Source organism: Girardinichthys multiradiatus, chromosome 4 (assembly GCF_021462225.1).
Source record: "Girardinichthys multiradiatus isolate DD_20200921_A chromosome 4, DD_fGirMul_XY1, whole genome shotgun sequence".
Lineage (NCBI taxonomy): Eukaryota > Metazoa > Chordata > Actinopteri > Cyprinodontiformes > Goodeidae > Girardinichthys > Girardinichthys multiradiatus.
This window is the reverse complement of record NC_061797.1, coordinates 8,467,450-8,487,421: the sequence shown is the minus strand read 5'-3', so window position 1 is coordinate 8,487,421 and position 19,972 is coordinate 8,467,450. Positions and strand designations below refer to the sequence as shown.

At 39.8% G+C, this 19,972-nt stretch overlaps 1 protein-coding gene across 1 annotated transcript in view; it reads right to left on the bottom strand.

Annotated features, from left to right (window-relative positions):
- Positions 1-17,676, bottom strand: part of cdh8 (cadherin 8) — a 122,352-nt gene extending 104,676 nt beyond the window's left edge. The window contains exon 1 of the mRNA XM_047363776.1: positions 17,384-17,676. Coding sequence (XP_047219732.1) covers positions 17,384-17,570 — 187 coding nt within the window. The 5' untranslated portion in view covers positions 17,571-17,676. The remainder of the gene's footprint in view (positions 1-17,383) is intronic.
- Positions 17,677-19,972: the final 2,296 nt, after the last annotated feature.

Sequence of the window (19,972 nt, the reverse complement as noted above, 5' to 3'; positions counted from 1 at the left end):
TCTCCCATTCTATTACACACAGCTCAAGCATGAATAGATTATCCCTACAATTATGCGGCAAGTCCTAAACATTTGCAAACTCAATTTATTTATTTAAAAAAAAAGGTTTTTATTCAGTTGTAGTTCCTTCTATATTGCTGGTAAAATTGAAGCATCCCATATGTTGTATGGATTCAGAAAATAAAGAATGATGAAGGAGAAACCTGCTGTGGCTGCAGACCTTTGTTGGAAAAAATGCACACTGTGGAGGTTTTGCACTATTTAGTTGTTTCGCTATTGCATTGATTGTCTCTGGGTCATAGGACTGAAGGCTATCAAGCAAACAAAACTGCCTTGTGCTATATAACTTAACAAGCCCCAACAATTACATAAAATAGGACTGTCTTATTAAAGACTGATTAAAAGCTTCTAGGATAATAACTGAAGCTCATCTCAGTATCTTGCACTGCACTAGAGCTTAACAGAAGTTAGTTCAGCCACACAGAGGATGACATTTTGCAGGTAAGTCCTATTATTTAGTGAAGAATGAGAAGGATTTAAGCCATTAACTAAATGTTTTCCTGTCCAGGGTGTACCCCGCCTCCTGCCCATAGACTGCTGGAGATGGGCACCAGCTTCCTGGCCACCCACTAAGAGGCAGAAAATGACTGACTGACTGACTAAATGTTTTTTTCTAAACTTACATCAAGTTCATGTAATGTCACATAGGTGACATTACCTTGTTGGGTGTGTTTGTTTTAGAATGAATGTTGTGTTAGGACAGGGCCCATCCTGTTCAGTTGAGTTTCTTTACTATATTTAAAGATTAACTGGTTATCTGGGAATAAAAGTTCAATGCTCTATGAGTTCCCTCAAGTAGTCAAATATGTATGAACTAAATTAATGAACAAAAAAATGTTGCCATCAGCTGGATTCTGGAGCATTTTTTACCAAAGGCAGCACATCATGCTACTTCACTTAAATGCATAGTAGATACACATTAATATGATGTGGGAATCTTGCAGATCTCGCTGGTGAGTTTTGGTACAGGATGAAAATATTAGTCTGTGTAAAAATGGTTTCTTTTGTCAGACTCATGCCAACAACTGATTATGTGGGAAATATAGCATATGCACAGTGTCTCAACAGTACTTTTAAAACAGTACTTTTAATTTCCATTTCCATTTTAGAGAGAATTGAGGAAAACCAAAGACAAACTATGACTAAAATATGCCCTCAGCTTGAATTCTAACCTCCCTTTCTTAAAATAAGGCTAGCTTAAATATATACTGCATTCACTCAATCATTTCCATAAGTACCTTTAGCCTTTCTGCCCATTAGTGGCTTTTAGAACACATTACCATGCCTTTGGATGACACGCAGGAGCGTCTCATCTTCTCCTCTTCTCCCCTGCATCAAGTGAGGACACTCTGCCCTTGTTTCGCTCTCTCAGTTTGATTAACTGACCTTGATACAATGATCGGCAGCATGTGAAAGCATGACAGCGAAAGATGAGACTTCCACATGTCTCGAAGCCGCAAAAAACTATGGAGATCATTATATGGAGAGAATGGTGTGACAGCTTATGTGCATTTGAACAAAAACTTTTTTTCCTGTGATTTGTCACATCCTGCAGCCTTATGAATATGAAAATGTGCAGTCTTCCAATCTAATTTTCATTCTTTATCTTTGATTTTTTTTGTTTTGTTTTGGGTTTTTTTACTCCTGCTGACCCTTGTGCATGAAATTCTCTTAATAACATCTGCTCCCTGGCAACATGAAGGGAGACCTTAGTGACAGGTCCTGTTATTCGCATTGTTGTCTTCATCATTAAAAAAAGAGGCACATGAGAGCTTGCTTGCATGCCAGCTTACCCATGAATAAACGTTCTTATTTACCTTCTCCTTCATAAATTTTGCTATTTATTTTTCCCGCTATTTAATTTTTTCTTGCCTTGTGGGGCTGGCATAGAAGTACACACAAAGCAACTCTGAAAAATGACCCTATGTTGGAGGGGAAAGCGCCTTTTTGTCCTTAGTCTCATTGAGAGTGTTTTGCTATTCATCGGGCAACGGCAGCTAGAGAGGAAATCTTATGCAGATCACATCGAAGGGCTTCATTACCCAGAAGCCCGCTACTTTTTGTTCTCCCTCAAGGGGAGAGCAAACACTAGAGCATTAGCTTAGCAAAGGAGAGCGACGGGCAAAAAAGGAGGGAGTGAGATGGAGGGAGAAGTTAAAGAAAAACAAGATAAAACAGTACATGTTTGAGGTTGTGGAGAGTTACAGAGTGTATGACTCTGCAGGCTCCACAGGGGAAAACTGACACCTGAACAACAGCATCTTTACATCTGCAGCTACTAGCAGCTTTGTGCTAGTGCAAAGGAGACATAGGGCTGAGTGCACATGAACATGTGTCACAGGATTGCATTCAGGGGACACATGTACTTTTTACCATGCATTTCTGCTTGCATGCAAAGGATGAAAAAAATCTTCCCCCAAGGGGCTCTAAAAGGCTCATATTACTCTGTCTAGACCAAGAGTGATGATGTTTCATGCATAATTTAGAGCTACATTGGATAATAAATAACATTTGATGAATTAGTAATGCAGATATGTGTGATGTTGCACATCTGTGAATGTATTATATATTTTTTAATTGTTTTTTTTTTTCCTTGTACACAGCTTTGCAAAAGTATTCAGCCCATTCACATGTGTTTTGTTTTGTTATAGTACAACCACAAACTTCAATTAATTTTATTGGAAGTGTATGTGTTAGATCAAAACAAAGCACATTGTTGTCAAGTTAACAGAAAATACTATAACATTTCGAAAGCTCCCCAAAGATTCTCACGAATAACATCAACAGGAATTTGCTTCAATGTAATTCATTTGACATCAGGTTGTATGTTTAGGGTTGCCCTGTTGGAGGGTGAACCTCAGCACTGGTCTGAAATCTTTTGCAGCCTCAAACAGATTTTCATCCCTGAGTGTTCTGTACTGAGCTTCATCCATTATCTCATCAACTCTGACCGACCAGCATCCCTGCTGAATAAAACCATTCCCACATCATGACGCATCCGCCACCCTGTTGCACCCTGGGCTTGGTATATTTAGGGTGATTTTCAGTTTTAGTTTTCCTCAACACGTAGCATTTTGCAAATAGGTCAGAAATGTCAGTTTCTGTCTCATGTAATCAGATAACCTTCCTGCACATTTGCTGTGTCCCTACATGCAATGTTGTTTACGTCAATAATGATGATGACAAAATTATTTCGTTGATGCCCCTTTTCTCCATGATGATAATGAGACAATGACGAGCTAAACGTGACTCTTTGATTACTGAAACATGACAAGACGTACGTGAGTTTTGTTGACAAAAAGGTCCTAATAAGTCCTGTTAACATATATACATTCTCAAAAAACTGGCTTGTGTTAAATTTCATAATAAGCTAAAGGTTTTCCATATAACTCCTGGTGGAATTTGCTGCTAACTTCAGGAAGAAGTTAGGTTGGTTGTGCAAATTTTTATTTTTTTTTAGATGATGGATTGAACATTTCCACATGGTGGTGCAGTTGGTAACACTGTTGCAGCAAGAAGGTCCTGGATTTGACATGCTTTCTGCATGGAGTTTGCATGTTCTTCAGGTGCATGTGTGGGTTGACTTAAAGTACCCTGCCTTCTTGTCCAAAAACATGACTGTTAATTGATCTCTCTAAATTGCCCTTAGGTAAGAATGAGTGTGTGCGTGGTTGTTTGTCCTGTGTGTCTCTGTGTTGCCCTGCTATGGACTGGCTAACTGTCTAGGGTGTACCCCGCCTCTCGCCCGTAGACGACTGGCAATAGGCACCAGCTTCCCCGCAACCCTGTACGGAAGAAGTGGGTATAGAAAATGGATGGATGGACTGAACTGCGTTCTGTGAGATGTTCAAAGCGTGGGATATATGTTCATGACCTAACCCTTGTTTCTGTTTGGAATGTTCGCTGGTCTTTACAATGCTGTTTGTTCAACAATGTGTTTTAAAGAAGCTCTTAGGCCTTCATTGAACAGCTGCATTTATCTTGAGATTATATCATAAAGAGTTGGATTCTTATTTACTCATCAGATGACAGCTAAAGGCATTTGGCTGCACTGGGTTTTGTTTAGGGCTGTTAAAGTAAAGGTTAATGATTACAAATTCACACCACACTTAATTAGTTAACCCAGTTAAGAGCAACTTTATTATCGGTTAGGGTTGTAAAAAAATTCAAGATATATACTTTTGCATGTGCTATACTTTACACCTTATGGAATAAAAAAGGGAATACATGACTTTTTTTAAATCTAAAGACCATGTAATAATTCAGTTTAGTTTTCAATTTAGTTTCAATTCATGTCGTCTCAAGACACTTCACAAAGGGTTTGGAATGGTGCGGGGTTGTTGGGGAGGTTAGATTAAGATACTGAGTGTTAGCCCATTCTAAAATGGCCAAACTCTATGTGTAGGGGAACTAAGTAAAATAATAAACTGATAAAGTTTGTCCATGCAGAGCCCACTGGTGGCCATTGGTATACTAAAAACTACTAGGATTGGGGGTACCTCCTTCTGTCAGACTGATTATAACCATTGAAAAAGAGAAGGGGTCGCCCAGGTACCAGAAATGGAGGGTGTGTTATACAAAGCTTTGCTGAATTTGCAGTTAGCTTATTGTTGTAACAGGCAAGGCGAGTTAAGAATGCAGGACAAGGAGAAAGTGGCTAACTGGTAAGTGAAAATACCTAAAATACAAACAGAGCTGACTAGAACAAGTCCACATGTTCATCACACACAAGAGCACAAGCTCAGATACTGTTGCCAAATGAGGCGAGATAGATAGGAGTAGTGGGTTATTTACAGAGAAACTCCAGCACGTCAGTTAATTCCTCTCTCCCTCGGAGGCTTGTCCTATCCCTATTTAGCAGGGCCACAGCAAATGGCAGGCTGGCATGCAGGCGCTGGCAGTTAGAGCTAAGAGAGTCTGAGCCTTGGCCAGGTTCACCATTCTGACCTCCACTCACCCCCACACAGCCTCAGAACCACCCACCAACGTAATCACAGCCGTGGTCTGAAGCGTCCCTCCCCAGCCCGGAGAGGCCTGCACATCAGATGCGCTCCAGCTCAGCACCGGCCCAGCTGCCCACTGTGTTAAAGGGCCAGGAGCCCCCTGCCACTCAGCCCATCTGCCAAACTACAGACCAGAGTTGAGGATCAGAGAAGCAAGAGACACAAACACCCACAGTCCAAGCTCAGCAGAGAAATGGTAGATAAAAGATGCACTATAAATGTTCCTCTTGTACTTGTGGGTTACTGTGACCCTGAAATACTGCAACAGTTTACTCAGGTTAAGTTGCTTTTAATGCACCCAGACTCAGATTTTGCAAGATTGACACATGCTGAAGATGTGCAGAGGTATAAGAATAAAACAGCAATGTTCCTCAGTATATCAGCGAAGCTTTTATTTATAGAACATCTGGCTCAAGTGAAGCGTGGAATGGTCTGAAAAAAATCTCTGCTTTCCCTGCAGTGATCCATAACACAGAGTGCAATGAGTAAAAACACAAGCAGATAGATAGATAGATAGATAGATAGATGACAGACAGACATTGCTTTTCTGTTTTCCAGTTTATTTATCATGTTCTTGTCTGCTTTGTGGGCTGCCTCCATTTAGCAAACCACACCAAGGAACAAATGCCCCCAGGTAAAATCCAGTGCAACTAGTTTCGTTAAGAAGTTATGAAGCCATAGAAGCTCTGGTTTAGATGTGGAGCTCAGGTGGGAGAATCTATTGACAGAACATACATTAGTCATGCACTCCACTTGATATGCCCTTTATGGAAGACAAGCAAGAAGAAATGTATTTTCATGTAGGGGACAGGAACTATTTGGAAGAGTTTTTTTTTTTTTTAGAATTTTTACTTTTTAATTTGAGTGACAGCATAAACATCACCTTTCACATATACATTTTTTTCTTTGTTTTGTAGTAGGGAGAGCAGGCAAAAATCAAAAACTTTTAATGCTAAACTTGATGTGTGCAGGAAAACTAACAGTGCTCAATAACCCGAACAAACCATCCCCACTGTGAAACATAGTGGTGGCAGCACCATGCTGTTGTGATGCTTTTCTTCAGCAGGGACAGGGATGGTGGTCAGAGTTTATGGGAAGATGGATGGAGCTATACAATGAATAAATAAGTATATAATTCTAAATGTAAACTTGTTACAAGCTGCATGAGTTTTAGGACTTGTGAGGTTCAGGACAGAGGACCCAGAATTTCAGCCAGAAACAGAATAAAAGTTAAACGATTTATTCAGGAGCAGCGCACAAAGACTCAGGATTCCACCAGCCGGGAACCCGGGATCACTGGGAACGAACTGGGTGAAACCAGGGAGGCAGACTCAGGCAGACAAATCCAGGGGTGAGGCAGGAGGCTTTGGTCGAGAGGCAGAAACAAGGTCATGATCCAGTGGCGAGAGACATCCAATGAGGGTCAGGCAAGGCAGGGAAATCCAAGATGCAAAAAGTGGTCAAAAACGTGGTCAGGCAGGAAGGAATGCTGAACATCTACTAACTGGTAAGTTTTTGAAAATCTGGCACTGTCTGCCTGTCTGCGGGCTGAATATAACTGCAGAAAAACAAGTGCATGGCATGACTGATTGCACTCCAGTGCAGCAGCAGACAGGTGAAGCAGATTAGCCGATTACATGAAGACAGAGCAGGCAGACGGGCCAGAATCATAACAGGACTGGTCAGAACATTTATTGGTAGAGTAAAAAACAGACCTTGAGAGCCTCCAGGTGTGGCAAATATTTCCAGTCCAGGACAGATAGATGACATTTACCTGTCGTTGTGAGATAGAAGCAAATCATGTAGCTGCAGCTGAAACACTACTTGATGTGTTCAAATAACAAATGATCTAGTTGAGATTTTGGATTTATGAAATAAAATAAAACAAAATATGCTACACCTATATAGTTCCACAGCACCTATAGTGTCGTTATTAGTCAACTTCACTTTTCTTCAACTTGTGGAAAACCAAACAAGAACAGACCTGCACCATGTACAACCACAAACAACCTGACAACCACTCATTTTGTGGTCATGCTTAACAGGTCCAACCATTCAGCAGGTAAATTCATATAAGGCTGTTCTAACATCAGCTGACATCTGTTTCACAGCTGGAAAATACAAGTGAAGCTACATTGTATTTCTCATCTACCAAAACACAGCTATATAAGTGAAACAACTCTTTCAGTAGTTACAAACCATATACTAACTTCAGCTTGTTATGACAACAGAACCTGCCAGCTATCACTTCTTAGCTTTAATGTAGGTCAGGGAACATTTTTGAAAATTTAGCAAATACAATTTATTTACATAAAAGTGTATTTATTTAAACATTTCCTTATCTCCTTACTGTGAATTAGCTGATTGTGGCACATCCGTAAGCACGTTCTATTTTAAATTAGGAGCTTTGGGGGTTCTATCAAATAATGACAAACAACATGGGCAAATAGGTGTGGTTGTTGTTTATATAAATCTTTTTTTTCAAATATAGAACATGACAAAGGGTGCCAGTCAGGGCTGCACATTATTATAATTCTTTAATGTTTTTTCTTTTTTTTGCTTTGATTTCTTGCAGCAACACCACCCTCCTGCAGTTGGCACCCTAGGCAACTGGCTATGCAGCCTATGCCAAGGGCCAGCTCTGGAGACATACATTTTTGACTGTAAAATTGTTAAAATCCATACATCTTTTTCTTCCACTTCATAGGTTTGTGTTATTTTGTGTTGGTCTATCACATAAAGTCCTACTATAATATATTTTTGATTGTAACGTGACAAAATGTTCAGAGGGGGTTACATAGAAAGAGATACATTATTTTGCCAGAAGCATTGGGTCACATCAACAAATCAATTAATGCCAGTGTTCCAGTCACTTTTATGACTGCAGGTGTATAAAGTTTAGTGTGTACAGGTCCTTCTCAAAATATTAGCATATTGTGATTAAGTTAATTATTTTCCATAATGTCATGATGAAAATTTAACATTCATATATTTTAGATTCATTGCACACTAACTGAAATATTTCAGATCTTTTATTGTCTTAATACGGATGATTTTGGCATACAGCTCATGAAAACCCAAAATTCCTATCTCACAAAATTAGCATATCATTAAAAGGGTCTCTAAACGAGCTATGAACCTAATCATCTGAATCAACGAGTTAACTCTAAACACCTGCAAAAGATTCCTGAGGCCTTTAAAACTCCCAGCCTGGTTCATCACTCAAAACCCCAATCATGGGTAAGACTGCCGACCTGACTGCTGTCCAGAAGGCCACTATTGACACCCTCAAGCAAGAGGGTAAGACACAGAAAGACATTTCTGAACGAATAGGCTGTTCCCAGAGTGCTGTATCAAGGCACCTCAGTGGGAAGTCTGTGGGAAGGAAAAAGTGTGGCAGAAAACGCTGCACACGAGAAGAGGTGACCGGACCCTGAGGAAGATTGTGGAGAAGGGCCGATTCCAGACCTTGGGGGACCTGCGGAAGCAGTGGACTGAGTCTGGAGTAGAAACATCCAGAGCCACCGTGCACAGGCGTGTGCAGGAAATGGGCTACAGGTGCCGCATTCCCCAGGTCAAGCCACTTTTGAACCAGAAACAGCGGCAGAAGCGCCTGACCTGGGCTACAGAGAAGCAGCACTGGACTGTTGCTCAGTGGTCCAAAGTACTTTTTTCGGATGAAAGCAAATTCTGCATGTCATTCGGAAATCAAGGTGCCAGAGTCTGGAGGAAGACTGGGGAGAAGGAAATGCCAAAATGCCAGAAGTCCGGTGTCAAGTACCCACAGTCAGTGATGGTCTGGGGTGCCGTGTGAGCTGCTGGTGTTGGTCCACTGTGTTTTATCAAGGGCAGGGTCAATGCAGCTAGCTATCAGGAGATTTTGGAGCACTTCATGCTTCCATCTGCTGAAAAGCTTTATGGAGATGAAGATTTCATTTTTCAGCACGACCTGGCACCTGCTCACAGTGCCAAAACCACTGGTAAATGGTTTACTGACCATGGTATCACTGTGCTCAATTGGCCTGCCAACTCTCCTGACCTGAACCCCATAGAGAATCTGTGGGATATTGTGAAGAGAACGTTGAGAGACTCAAGACCCAACACTCTGGATGAGCTAAAGGCCGCTATCGAAGCATCCTGGGCCTCCATAAGACCTCAGCAGTGCCACAGGCTGATTGCCTCCATGCCACGCTGCATTGAAGCAGTCATTTCTGCCAGAGGATTCCCGACCAAGTATTGAGTGCATAACTGTACATGATTATTTGAAGGTTGACGTTTTTTGTATTAAAAACACTTTTCTTTTATTGGTCGGATGAAATATGCTAATTTTGTGAGATAGGAATTTTGGGTTTTTCATGAGCTGTATGCCAAAATCATCCGTATTAAGACAATAAAAGACCTGAAATATTTCAGTTAGTGTGCAATGAATCTAAAATATATGAATGTTAAATTTTCATCATGACATTATGGAAAATAATGAACTTTATCACAATATGCTAATATTTTGAGAAGGACAGACAAACAATTTGGCAATAAAGTGTTTTTCCAAGCTCTGATGGAACATTGTGCAGTGAAAAATGTTTTTTCTTGATGCAGTGAAAGAAGTGCATCATCAGTGATCACAGTAAGCCTTCTGCAGCATGCTAAAAGCAGGAAACATGTAGCTTTGATAAAGGTCTGCATCTTGCTCATTTCCATACATCTCCCGTTGATCAAGTCCGCTCATTCATCGTCCAAATCTGTGATGACAAGCCTTTACTTATTTTCTCAGCTGCCAGTGGTGATGAAACCATAATCAGAAACATCATTAAGATTCTCCGTAGACGGCCATGCCAGTTACTCCTGTTACTTGTACCCATAATAGCTCTGAAAATGCAAATCAACTCAAGGTAATCTATTAATGTCACTTCGGTTTTATGTCTCCGCTCCAATTTAGCGGATCCTGACACTTTTGGCAAGGATCCGTGCTTCTGTTCAGGTATTCATTTTGCTGTGGTTTTCGGGGAGGGCAGCTCATACAAGGGCAGGGAGGGGTGGGCCATCTGTCTGCGAGCCCGCTTATTAATCGCCCTGATAATGAAGCGCACTCACAGCCCAACACTCCTGGGGCATCTCTCATGTGAGTTTTATGCAGCAGAACAACTTTCACCAAGTTTGCTTCGCAGCAAAGCAATTATTGTCATTCGCACCCCCTCTTAGCACACTGAGGAGGGCCTAGCAACCTCTTCCTAATTACCTGAAGCATCACTTCCAACAGACTTTGTAATTTTCGTCTACACCACAACCCCCTTGTTAGCTGCAGACGGTGGCAGAGCCTCATAATTCCGGCATATGGTCTACAAACATACAAGGGAATTTGTCAGCTTGTACTGGCCTTAAAGTCGAAGACCCCATTAACGGGAAAACAGGATCCACTAATCCTGTGAGATCTGTGCAATCAGTGCAAAAGAAACACATTAATATCACAGATGAGCTTACAGCCATAAGCAATAAACTTGCTTTAACTGCAGTGACACTGAAGCATAAATATGAAAAATACATTCACACAGCTAATAACATTGGCTAGACACGTATAGATATTAAATACTAATCAGGTGGGAGGAAATAAACGGAGTGTTTTTATTTGCCTGAAGATTAGAAGCAGAGAAAATTACCTAAACCTTGGATTTCTAAACACATCAAAAAAAAAAAAAAAAGCTTAACAACCTGGAAAATTTCTGAAGTGATTAAAGCTGTGCTAATTAATATTTCTATACCAAGTAAAAGGTTAAATTAGCATGTGGGATGTGGGTTTATTCTTGGTAAAGACTTCTCATTGAATAACTGTATAACAACCCTCTCAGTGGAAGAAAATGCAGGCCAGTGCACAAAACGCACAAAGATGTAAAGATACCACATTCATTTTGGATGAAATGTATACACTGGTGTATTGTTAAGAACTAGAAAAACCTAAAGAAACATTCCAAAAACTGTTAGAATTTTAATAAAAATATTATAATAAATAAACGAATATGAATCTGGGTCGGTATGAGATTTCTATTTCATGATGACCTTTAAATAAAATACATAGGTGTCACAGTATTTACCAAACAAATTCAAAGTAAAATGTCATCTAATTTATTTTATTATAACAGAAATTTTGTTAAAATAATACTGTTTTGATTATTGCTTTTAATATCTATATCATCAACTTCTTTTTTTTATTTGATACTCAGAGCCCATTATATTTAGTGGTAGTTCTAAACTGCATATCGTGCAGAATGTCAGACCTTTCTGCCGCTTCGCCGTTTTTAGAGATACACAACTATAAGACGTAGATATTACCTGGTTAATTAGTCAGTCTATTTGGTCATGTCGCCAATGTGTAGTTGGCTGCTTAACAGACATGCTGTTTGTAGCTTGCTAATTCTAAAACTTTCTAACATTAAATGAATGATGGAAAATATGTTTTTTCTGGTAGCCTTCTGTAAGGCCAGGCGAAACAGCAACATATTGGGCAGTGCTTTATTGTTCTTTGCACAGCAGATGATACAGGGCTCATGAGTATGAGGTGAGATTTTATTATTATTCTGGGGAAAACTAAGAATCTCAATTTATTTATTTTTGTAAACTGTGTTTTAAATAATCTGTAACCTGTGTAAACATTCCAGTCCTGGAAGACTTGGTCATAAATTACACATTTTATTCTTGTCTAATTCTAAGGTGGGTCTACTGTCTAAAAAGCATTGGAATGCTTGCTTTTTTTGCAATTAAAATTGTGATTTTCAACAACCTGTGTTCACTGCAGAATTATTCAGCCCAGGCTTGAGACTAATTATTTTAGATGTTTAATTATACAGATTGAAACTCAGTCTGAACAAATTGTGATTTTTTTAAATCATTATTATAGGTCCAGTTACACCTCAACCAATTACTAGGTGCCTTTAGACTAGACAAAGACCCAGCTTCACTCTCCATGATATACACAACGCACAAGAAGATAATTTCCCGCTAGCATGAGAGCACCATAATGGGACTGCAGCCCAGACAAGAGGCCAGCGTGGCCACTCTGCTTAAAATAGTGGTGCTGGCAGCCTCCACCTACAACACTAATATGATATCATCACAATAATAAACCATCCCAACCACGCTTACTTATGCTTACTTAAAAACATTTGAGTAGTTTATGAAAGAATATCTTGGCTGGCCAAAACATTCTTCGGAAAAATATTTTATAACATTTTGTTTTCATATGTTTCTCACCATCAGTTCCATTCAGCTTAAAGTTTAATATAAAGAGATAGGGCAGGGAGTCAGATGTGGAAAATCACAAATATGGCTCCAGTGTTAGCACAGAAAGCTGTAGCAGTTTCTATAATTCTTCCTTCACTGAATTTAAATGATTACAACAAAAACAGACTTTTCAAAAACCTCAGTTTTTTGAGAAAAAATAGTTTGCATGTGAACCAAAGTGGAGCAGCTGCAAAAAAATGTCTGTTGTTTGGACAGAGCTGGAATCTTTCACAGAACATCAGGGTGATGCTTAAACTTCATTAAAACTGATAATCATTCCTATTTGAATTTCATTGAATGTGTTAAAGGTGCATTCTCTGTGTTTAGATAAGAAATTTGATAAAATAATCTTCTAGCACACAGATCAATAGATCAAGCTTTGTGGCAGCCCCACAAGCCTCTCTGATACCTTGTTTATGGAAATCCCTTGATCATTTTCAGAATAATCTAATTAGAGTTATGAAATTAAGTTAGAGCAATACCTAGTTTTTGGGGGTTAATTTCTGTGGTAACTTTTTGCCAGATTCCAGAACTAATTTGGATATGATTTGGCTGCTGGTAAGTTTTAGATCTTTAATTTTTACGCAGATTTGTTCTGCTGGGTTACATATCTTATTAAATGTATCCATTGGAAGAGTAATGAACCAGAATTAAAGCCCAGATAATTGGAACATAAATGGAGTCTAGTAAACAAGGTTTATTATTTAATGACCCACCATTTTCTGGTGGAGGTTTTAGAACATTTGTTAGTCTTTGGATGCATTTCACCCTTTAACAATATCACCAAATGAAAAAAACTTGCTCATAGGAGATTCTATCTCAGAAACCCAACTGATAACAGATATACTCAGGCTGCTTACACTAATGACATCTAATTTTATTCTGACAAGCCATTTCCCCTCCAGCGAAGTGATGGCCTTTACTCCCCACTCCTCCTCTTTGTTGCACTGTACTTAGAGAAACGATGTGCTGTACAATGATAGTCACCTCCATTCTCAGCCATTCAGGGAAATGAAAGTCAGGGAAAAGTCACAGAAAGCCACACGTCTTATCCGACTAGCTCTTTTAAAGGAAGAACAAAAGGTCTTTCTCCTTCATTTCCCATTAACCTCGATGCTCCTCAGCACACAGGAAGCATGGCAACCTCGGTGGCCCATGTCACATATCTTATCCGGCTGTGGGGAACACTTCCTTTGGTGGATGCTGACATTCAATACAGGGGGGTGGGGGGTTCTATCTAGCTGTAGTCCTTGACAGATAAAGGTGGGTGTTGATATTTGTACTGGTCTCGCTGATACCGTGTGGATACACTCTCGATAAGCGCACAGCAGCTAAGACACTGATGAAGTCTGGAGTGGAACTGACAAGCTCTGTAAGTGGATAACATCGTCAGGAGAAGCAGGCTGTTATGGTCTTTGGCTAGATTTTTGATTGTTCGACACAGGTGAGTTCACTCCGAGCAGAGACACATCAGTCCTCTCAAAGCTGTCTGACCTCAATACGGCATCTTTTCCACATGCCATAATTACATTTAAATACTTTTTGCTCTCTCTTGGAGATTTGCTCGTGTGTGGCAGTCTTCACTGGCATCTATTTATTCCAGCTCTGCTTCTTGTGGACTTTATTAGTTATCAACACGGCTCGACACACTCTCAGTAATCCACTGAGTCCAACACGCATTCTCAATTCGACCATGATGAAGAGGAAACGCTGCTGGAAGAAAACGGGTGGTTTATGGATATGAGACGGGAGAGATGAATGACTTTTTGTTTGTTTGTCCGGAGCGTCTTCCCATAATGCCGCAGCACATGAAAACTTAACAAGAGGAAAACTCACAGCTGAAAGGAAAAAGGGCTTTCAGACAAACAACTGAGCATCCGTGAATGTTTAATTAATCAGTAGTGACAAAAGGGAACAACAGTCAACAGAGAGATGCTGATTTCCATTTCTTATGCATTATTCCCACTGGGAAATCACAGAGTGCTGTCAACTGCCACTTTGCTCTCTACCCCGTCTTCACGGTTGTCTCTGCTCTAGCAAAACCCCTCAGAGAGCCCAAGTTCTGTTCAACCCGAGATCCAAAGCCTTGAGCAGTGGGGATCACATAACAGAGTTCAGACAAAAAGAGTTCACTGTTTCTCTGTGTTTACATGGCTACTTTTACAGCATCTTTTGTTCCTTTTTGCTTCCAGCACAGCGGCAGGTAGTAAGAATCAGCCACAGGCATCAGGAGTAGCTGGAGCTAAATCACCACTGCCTTCTAGAACCGACACAAAAGCCTGCATCATACAGATGGGATTTACCCAAACAGATTACATTACATACCTAACACCATCTGCCCTAGCATGTTATGTCAGCACCATGACAGGTTACAAAAGGCAGCTCAATGAAGAAACACAATAACAAGCGCATAACACCGGGCAACAGACCTCAGCTCTCTCGCTGAGCTCCTCCAATGTCAAAACCGCATAAAGACACACTCTGATCTCGTTTTTGCTGCTGATGGAAACATTTTTCTACAAGACCCCTGCTGCTCTGGGGTCAGCGGTGAGGTTACCCTGAAGCAAAACTACAACAAAATGATCCAGTGACAGGACTTTTGCCACTCCAAATTGGCAACATATTATCATCACACAGTGGTCATGTGAATGCAGGAATCCAAGAGTGAGAAAATAGCAATTCATAAGCAGGCAGTACAGTGGTAGAAGTTAAAGTGGCTTGTCTACTCCTTTATTTGGCAGCACTATAATGGTACTGCATAGGTATCACAATCATTTAGGCTGCTTTTACATTAGAAGGCCTCCTACAATGCATGATACAGGCAGTGGGCTTTTTGTTTTGTTGTTGAATATGGACAGGACAACCTCTATGTAGTCCAGACATAAAAACTGCACATTGTGCCACTGCTGATAGCATCTTTATAACATAGGCTTAAGCAGAAATGAGCACATCAGTGAATATACTATGGAACAACTGGGTCAAATACTCAGTATTTTGTTGCCTGGCACATCAAGAATATTTACCCAAGAAACTGATGAGTAAGAAAAAGCAAGAACAAAATAGTTTATGGGAAGAAAATCAAGTTTGTGGAATCTTAGTCTACATGGACTCGTTAGCTCAAATGTTGATGGAAGCCCAAAGCTAAGATAATATATTGTGTAAATCTGTATTACAAATTTGAAGAGTTTCATTTTAATTAGTGGTCTGCTTGTCTTCATCTCTATGTTAAGCATTTGCAAGCATACTTTGAATCTTGTGACCATGCATAAAAGCCCCAAACTGTACAGGCAATAATGGTGGTACTTGTGCCAACTGTAGAAATGTTGGTGTTAGTTTATGAGCCAAAAATGAAACACTTGAATATCAATAACTTTGACAATAGTGACCTAGGAAACAAAAAAAAAGAAGAAGATATATAGAATATGGTTCAAGTGTCTGAAATAAAAGTGAAAGAGAAGTCCAGTAAAATCATATCCAAAAACCACAGTGCAAACTAAATTGCACAACACTGATCATAGAAGTGCTGATGGGTTTTGCACCACTGCCTGTGAAACCTCTGTAGGGTCTGCTAGCTACCAGAATGTGCAAATGAGTGAGGGCAAATATTTCAAGTTATTCCAAGTTTTTTTCAACTGTGGTGGACAAGAAGAAACATCAAGATGGCAGTGTTTGTGATGTTGTGCATTACATTCAGCTTGAACCGATTAATGTTATTGAGATATACAAAAAAAAAATATGGTTTCAAACTGCAAAAAGTTAGTTTAAAGTCATTTTAATGAGATTCCAGCGGAAGTTTGAAGTAAAGCAGCACTGCCCCAACCCCCACCCATTGCTGCACTCTGCTGCTCAGCTGAAGACTACTAAATATCCCCCCCTTTTACACAAAGATCCAGTTTCACATGGAGAGTGATGTTTTGAAAACAAAATTCAGCAGATTGAAAACACTGTTTTTTATTCAGTTCTGTATTGCCAGCTATAACAAAACCCTAACCCTAACCCTAACCCACGGGCAAACAGTAGAACCTCCAGTAAGCCTATTAAGCATGTTCTTGAATTTGGGGGAAGAAAACAGAGAAAACCCAACCAGATCAATTGAAATGGCAGAGAAAATACAAAATATAGAAATCCGGTCATTTTTTTGTGACACTACAGTAAATTCATATTTTTGAAGAGTAATTTGTTATTGGATTATTCTCAGAGGTATTTCTTTTATAGTTTTGGAACTCACTATAAGCTTCAATTTCTTGTCCAGGTACTTTAACAAACTATGGTGGAAATTAGAGTGGGGTGCAATTAAATTATGTTAGATGTAATCATAAATATGTACTATTGCCACATTCCACCTAATACCATTGCTGAGATTGCTGGTTGAACGTAGAAAAACCTAATTACTGGGAAAATATGGACCAATAAAAAACAATGCTATAACTACCATTACTTTTAATAACATTATTTTACATGCCGAGGGCTAAACCCAACAAGGAAAGTCGCAAAGGAGTAGGAAAGAGAGAGGGAGAGAGCCCCCCCCCCCCCACCCCCCGGTATCCTTGTCACACATTATAACCACAAGATGTTATGAAAAGTGTGAAACTTCAAAGTACTTTTGCAAGGATCTGTATAAAGTGAATGGTTGTTAGAGAAACATGTACTGTAATTAAATGTACTGATTTGGTGATTATTTCTTGTCATACAAATCAACATTTCATTCATGTGCTGCATATATGCATTTCTTTGTACATAAGCTGTTTACAGATTGCGAACTTTTAAGTGGGTTTTGATGCTGACCCCAGTTTTGAGGTTACAGCAATGGGCTGTGGGTTGAAGTTAAAGGGATTTGATTCTATTCATCATTCTTGTATTTTCCCTTACCAAAATGATCACCACAGAAAAGCATGTAAATAGGCACACTTGTTTCCTCTTGTTCTGATTCCCTCATTATTTCTGTAAGATAGCCCATTAGAGATCAGACGTCTTCGAAATCTCACACACTGATAAGGCTACTTTAAGAGGCAAGAACTTAGAAATGAGGTCTGTCAACTGTGACTTACCAACAGCAGACATTTCTGGGACAGACGCGCGGTACGGGCCTTCGATGAACTGCGGCGGATTGTCGTTAATGTCTTGGACTTTGATGATGAACTCGGACGGTGGCTCCAAAGGCTCGTCTGTGTCAGCATTAATGACCTGGGCCATTAGCGTGTACTCAGCTTTCGCCTCGCGGTCCAGTCTCTTCATGGCATGGATGTCACCGGTTAACTCGTTGATGGCGAAGATGGTGCCTGCCCCCTCGCCTGCCAGAACATATTTGATGTTCTTGTTGCCCACATCCAAGTCTGTGTGTAGCTGCAATCATAGGACAGACAGATAAGAGATCGTGTTAGAAAGGGGTTTGGAGACATACTTCTGGGGATTTAACAAAGGTTAGCTCATCTCCTTAGTTGTTTCTGGAAATGCTTTACTTGTATAGTGCCTTGCATGAGCATTTATACCCTTTGAACCTTTTCACATTTTGTCATGTGACAATCATAATCTCTCTTTATTTCAATACTACATGTTAGACTGATACAAATTAGTGCAAAACTAATGAAGTAGAAGGACAAAGATTTGGTTCAGGAGTTTTTCTTAAACATTAATAAACAAAAAAATCATGAGGAACAAGGAACACAGTTGTGGAGAGGTTTAAAACAGGGTTAGGTTATAAAATAATAACCCAAGCTTTCAATGTCTTACAGATCCCTGTTCAATCTATCATCTGAAAATGGAAAGATTACATCACAACTGCAGACTTACTGGGACATAGATGTACACTTAAACTGACAGGATGGTCAAGAAGAGGATTGATCAGAGAAGCAGCTAAGAGGCCCGTGGTAACTGTGGAGGAGCTGCAGAGATTCAGAGCTCAGTCAACGAATGACAAGAGATCATTACTAGTTGAAGGAACTCCACAAATCCATCCCTTATAGATGAGTGGCAAAAAGAAAGCACTTGTTAAAAGAAAGTTATAAGTCTCATTTGCAGATTGCCACAGCCCCTCTAAGGGAAAACAGCAAATGTGTGGAAGAAGGTGCATTGGTTAGATGAGATCAAAACTTTATGGCCTATATTTAAAACATTTTGTGGAAACATTGCCCAAGGCAAACCATCCCTTATGTGGTGGTTGTAGCATCATCGTGTGTGAAGTGCCATCTTTTCTTTTTCTTTTTCGTAGATACAGGGAAGACGGGTGGAACTAAATATAGGCTATCACTGGAAGAAAACCTGAGACTGCAAAAGACTTAAATGTGGGGTGAAGGTTCTCTTTCCAGTATGAGCCAGAGTTACAATGGATAAACATATTCATGTGTTCAAATTGAAAACCTGAAGTAAGACTTAAAAAATAATGTCCACAGATGCCCTCCATCTGATCCTGACTCAACTTGACTTTTTTTGCAAATAAGAATTCACAGAAATTTAAGTTCCAGGTGTGAAAGCTGAATGATTCATACCGTAAAAAAGTTGCATCTGTAATTCCAGCAGAAGGTGGTTTAACACACTATTAAAATAGGGGGGCTGAATGCAAATGCATGGCAAATTTCCCTGATTTTTGTTTATTATTTAAAAAAATATGTATATTCCTTATTTCCCACTTCAAAATTGTTCACTATTTTGTGTTTTGGTGACTGAAATAAAATATACTAAGGTTTGTGTTTGTAACGGGAATAGGGTGGGACTAGTTTTGCAAGTCTGCTGCAGTTCATGTAAAGAGTTTGACATGGCTAACATATCTTGTGGCAACTGCTGTGTTTCACTGAAAAACAGTGCTACTCAGATACTAAACATGGCCCAACATTGCCTACTCTTAGCTAAATGAGGTCCGCTGGGGACAATAGGTTTATAAGTAGCCCAGGAAATGGACCATAGCCTACATAGTTCCTTGTTATACATCAAAAATGCATCGCACAAACACGCAACACGAGGTAGAGTGCTCCCTGAAGTCTAAAATTCACAGAACAAAGAGGCTTTGTTCTGGATACATACCTTATGACAGGGCAAGAATCAAAAGTCCAAAAAATGCATATTTTCTCATTCATTCTCTCAAATAAGTAGCCTGAAAGTCAGTGGACAGTGCTGCATGCTCCTCATTATTTTCGTAATTATGGTTTCATTAGTTCAGTGAAGCTGCATTACGTGCTAGGCTGAGTGGTTAGATCCCACTCGACACAGAGGCTGGTATAACTAATGAGTCTGACAGTGCAATGTAAGGCTGCTGAAACAGACCAGAAGGAGAAAGCTTGAGCTGGATTGGGTTAAAAAAGTAAAACTTGCTGGAGGAAAATACAGGGAAATGGAAGAAAAATGGATACAAAAGCAAAGAAGTTAGATTTATTTTACTTAAATACATATAGCACTTGCCCTACTGCAAGTCTCCTTTCATAAATGCCTCCCGATCCATGAGGTGGGTGATTTTTAGAGGAGAGGAGAAAGACAGTGCTCAGTGTTCCTTGGGTTCCGCTGCCAGCTCTCGCCCTTTCAGGCAGTATTTTCATTCACATACATGCATCTCTAAAGACGTTTGCATGCACCGACCTGCATGAACCAAACATGAATCAAACATCTGATTTCAGCAGCTTTAATTTCATTTAGCTGCTAGTGTTTCA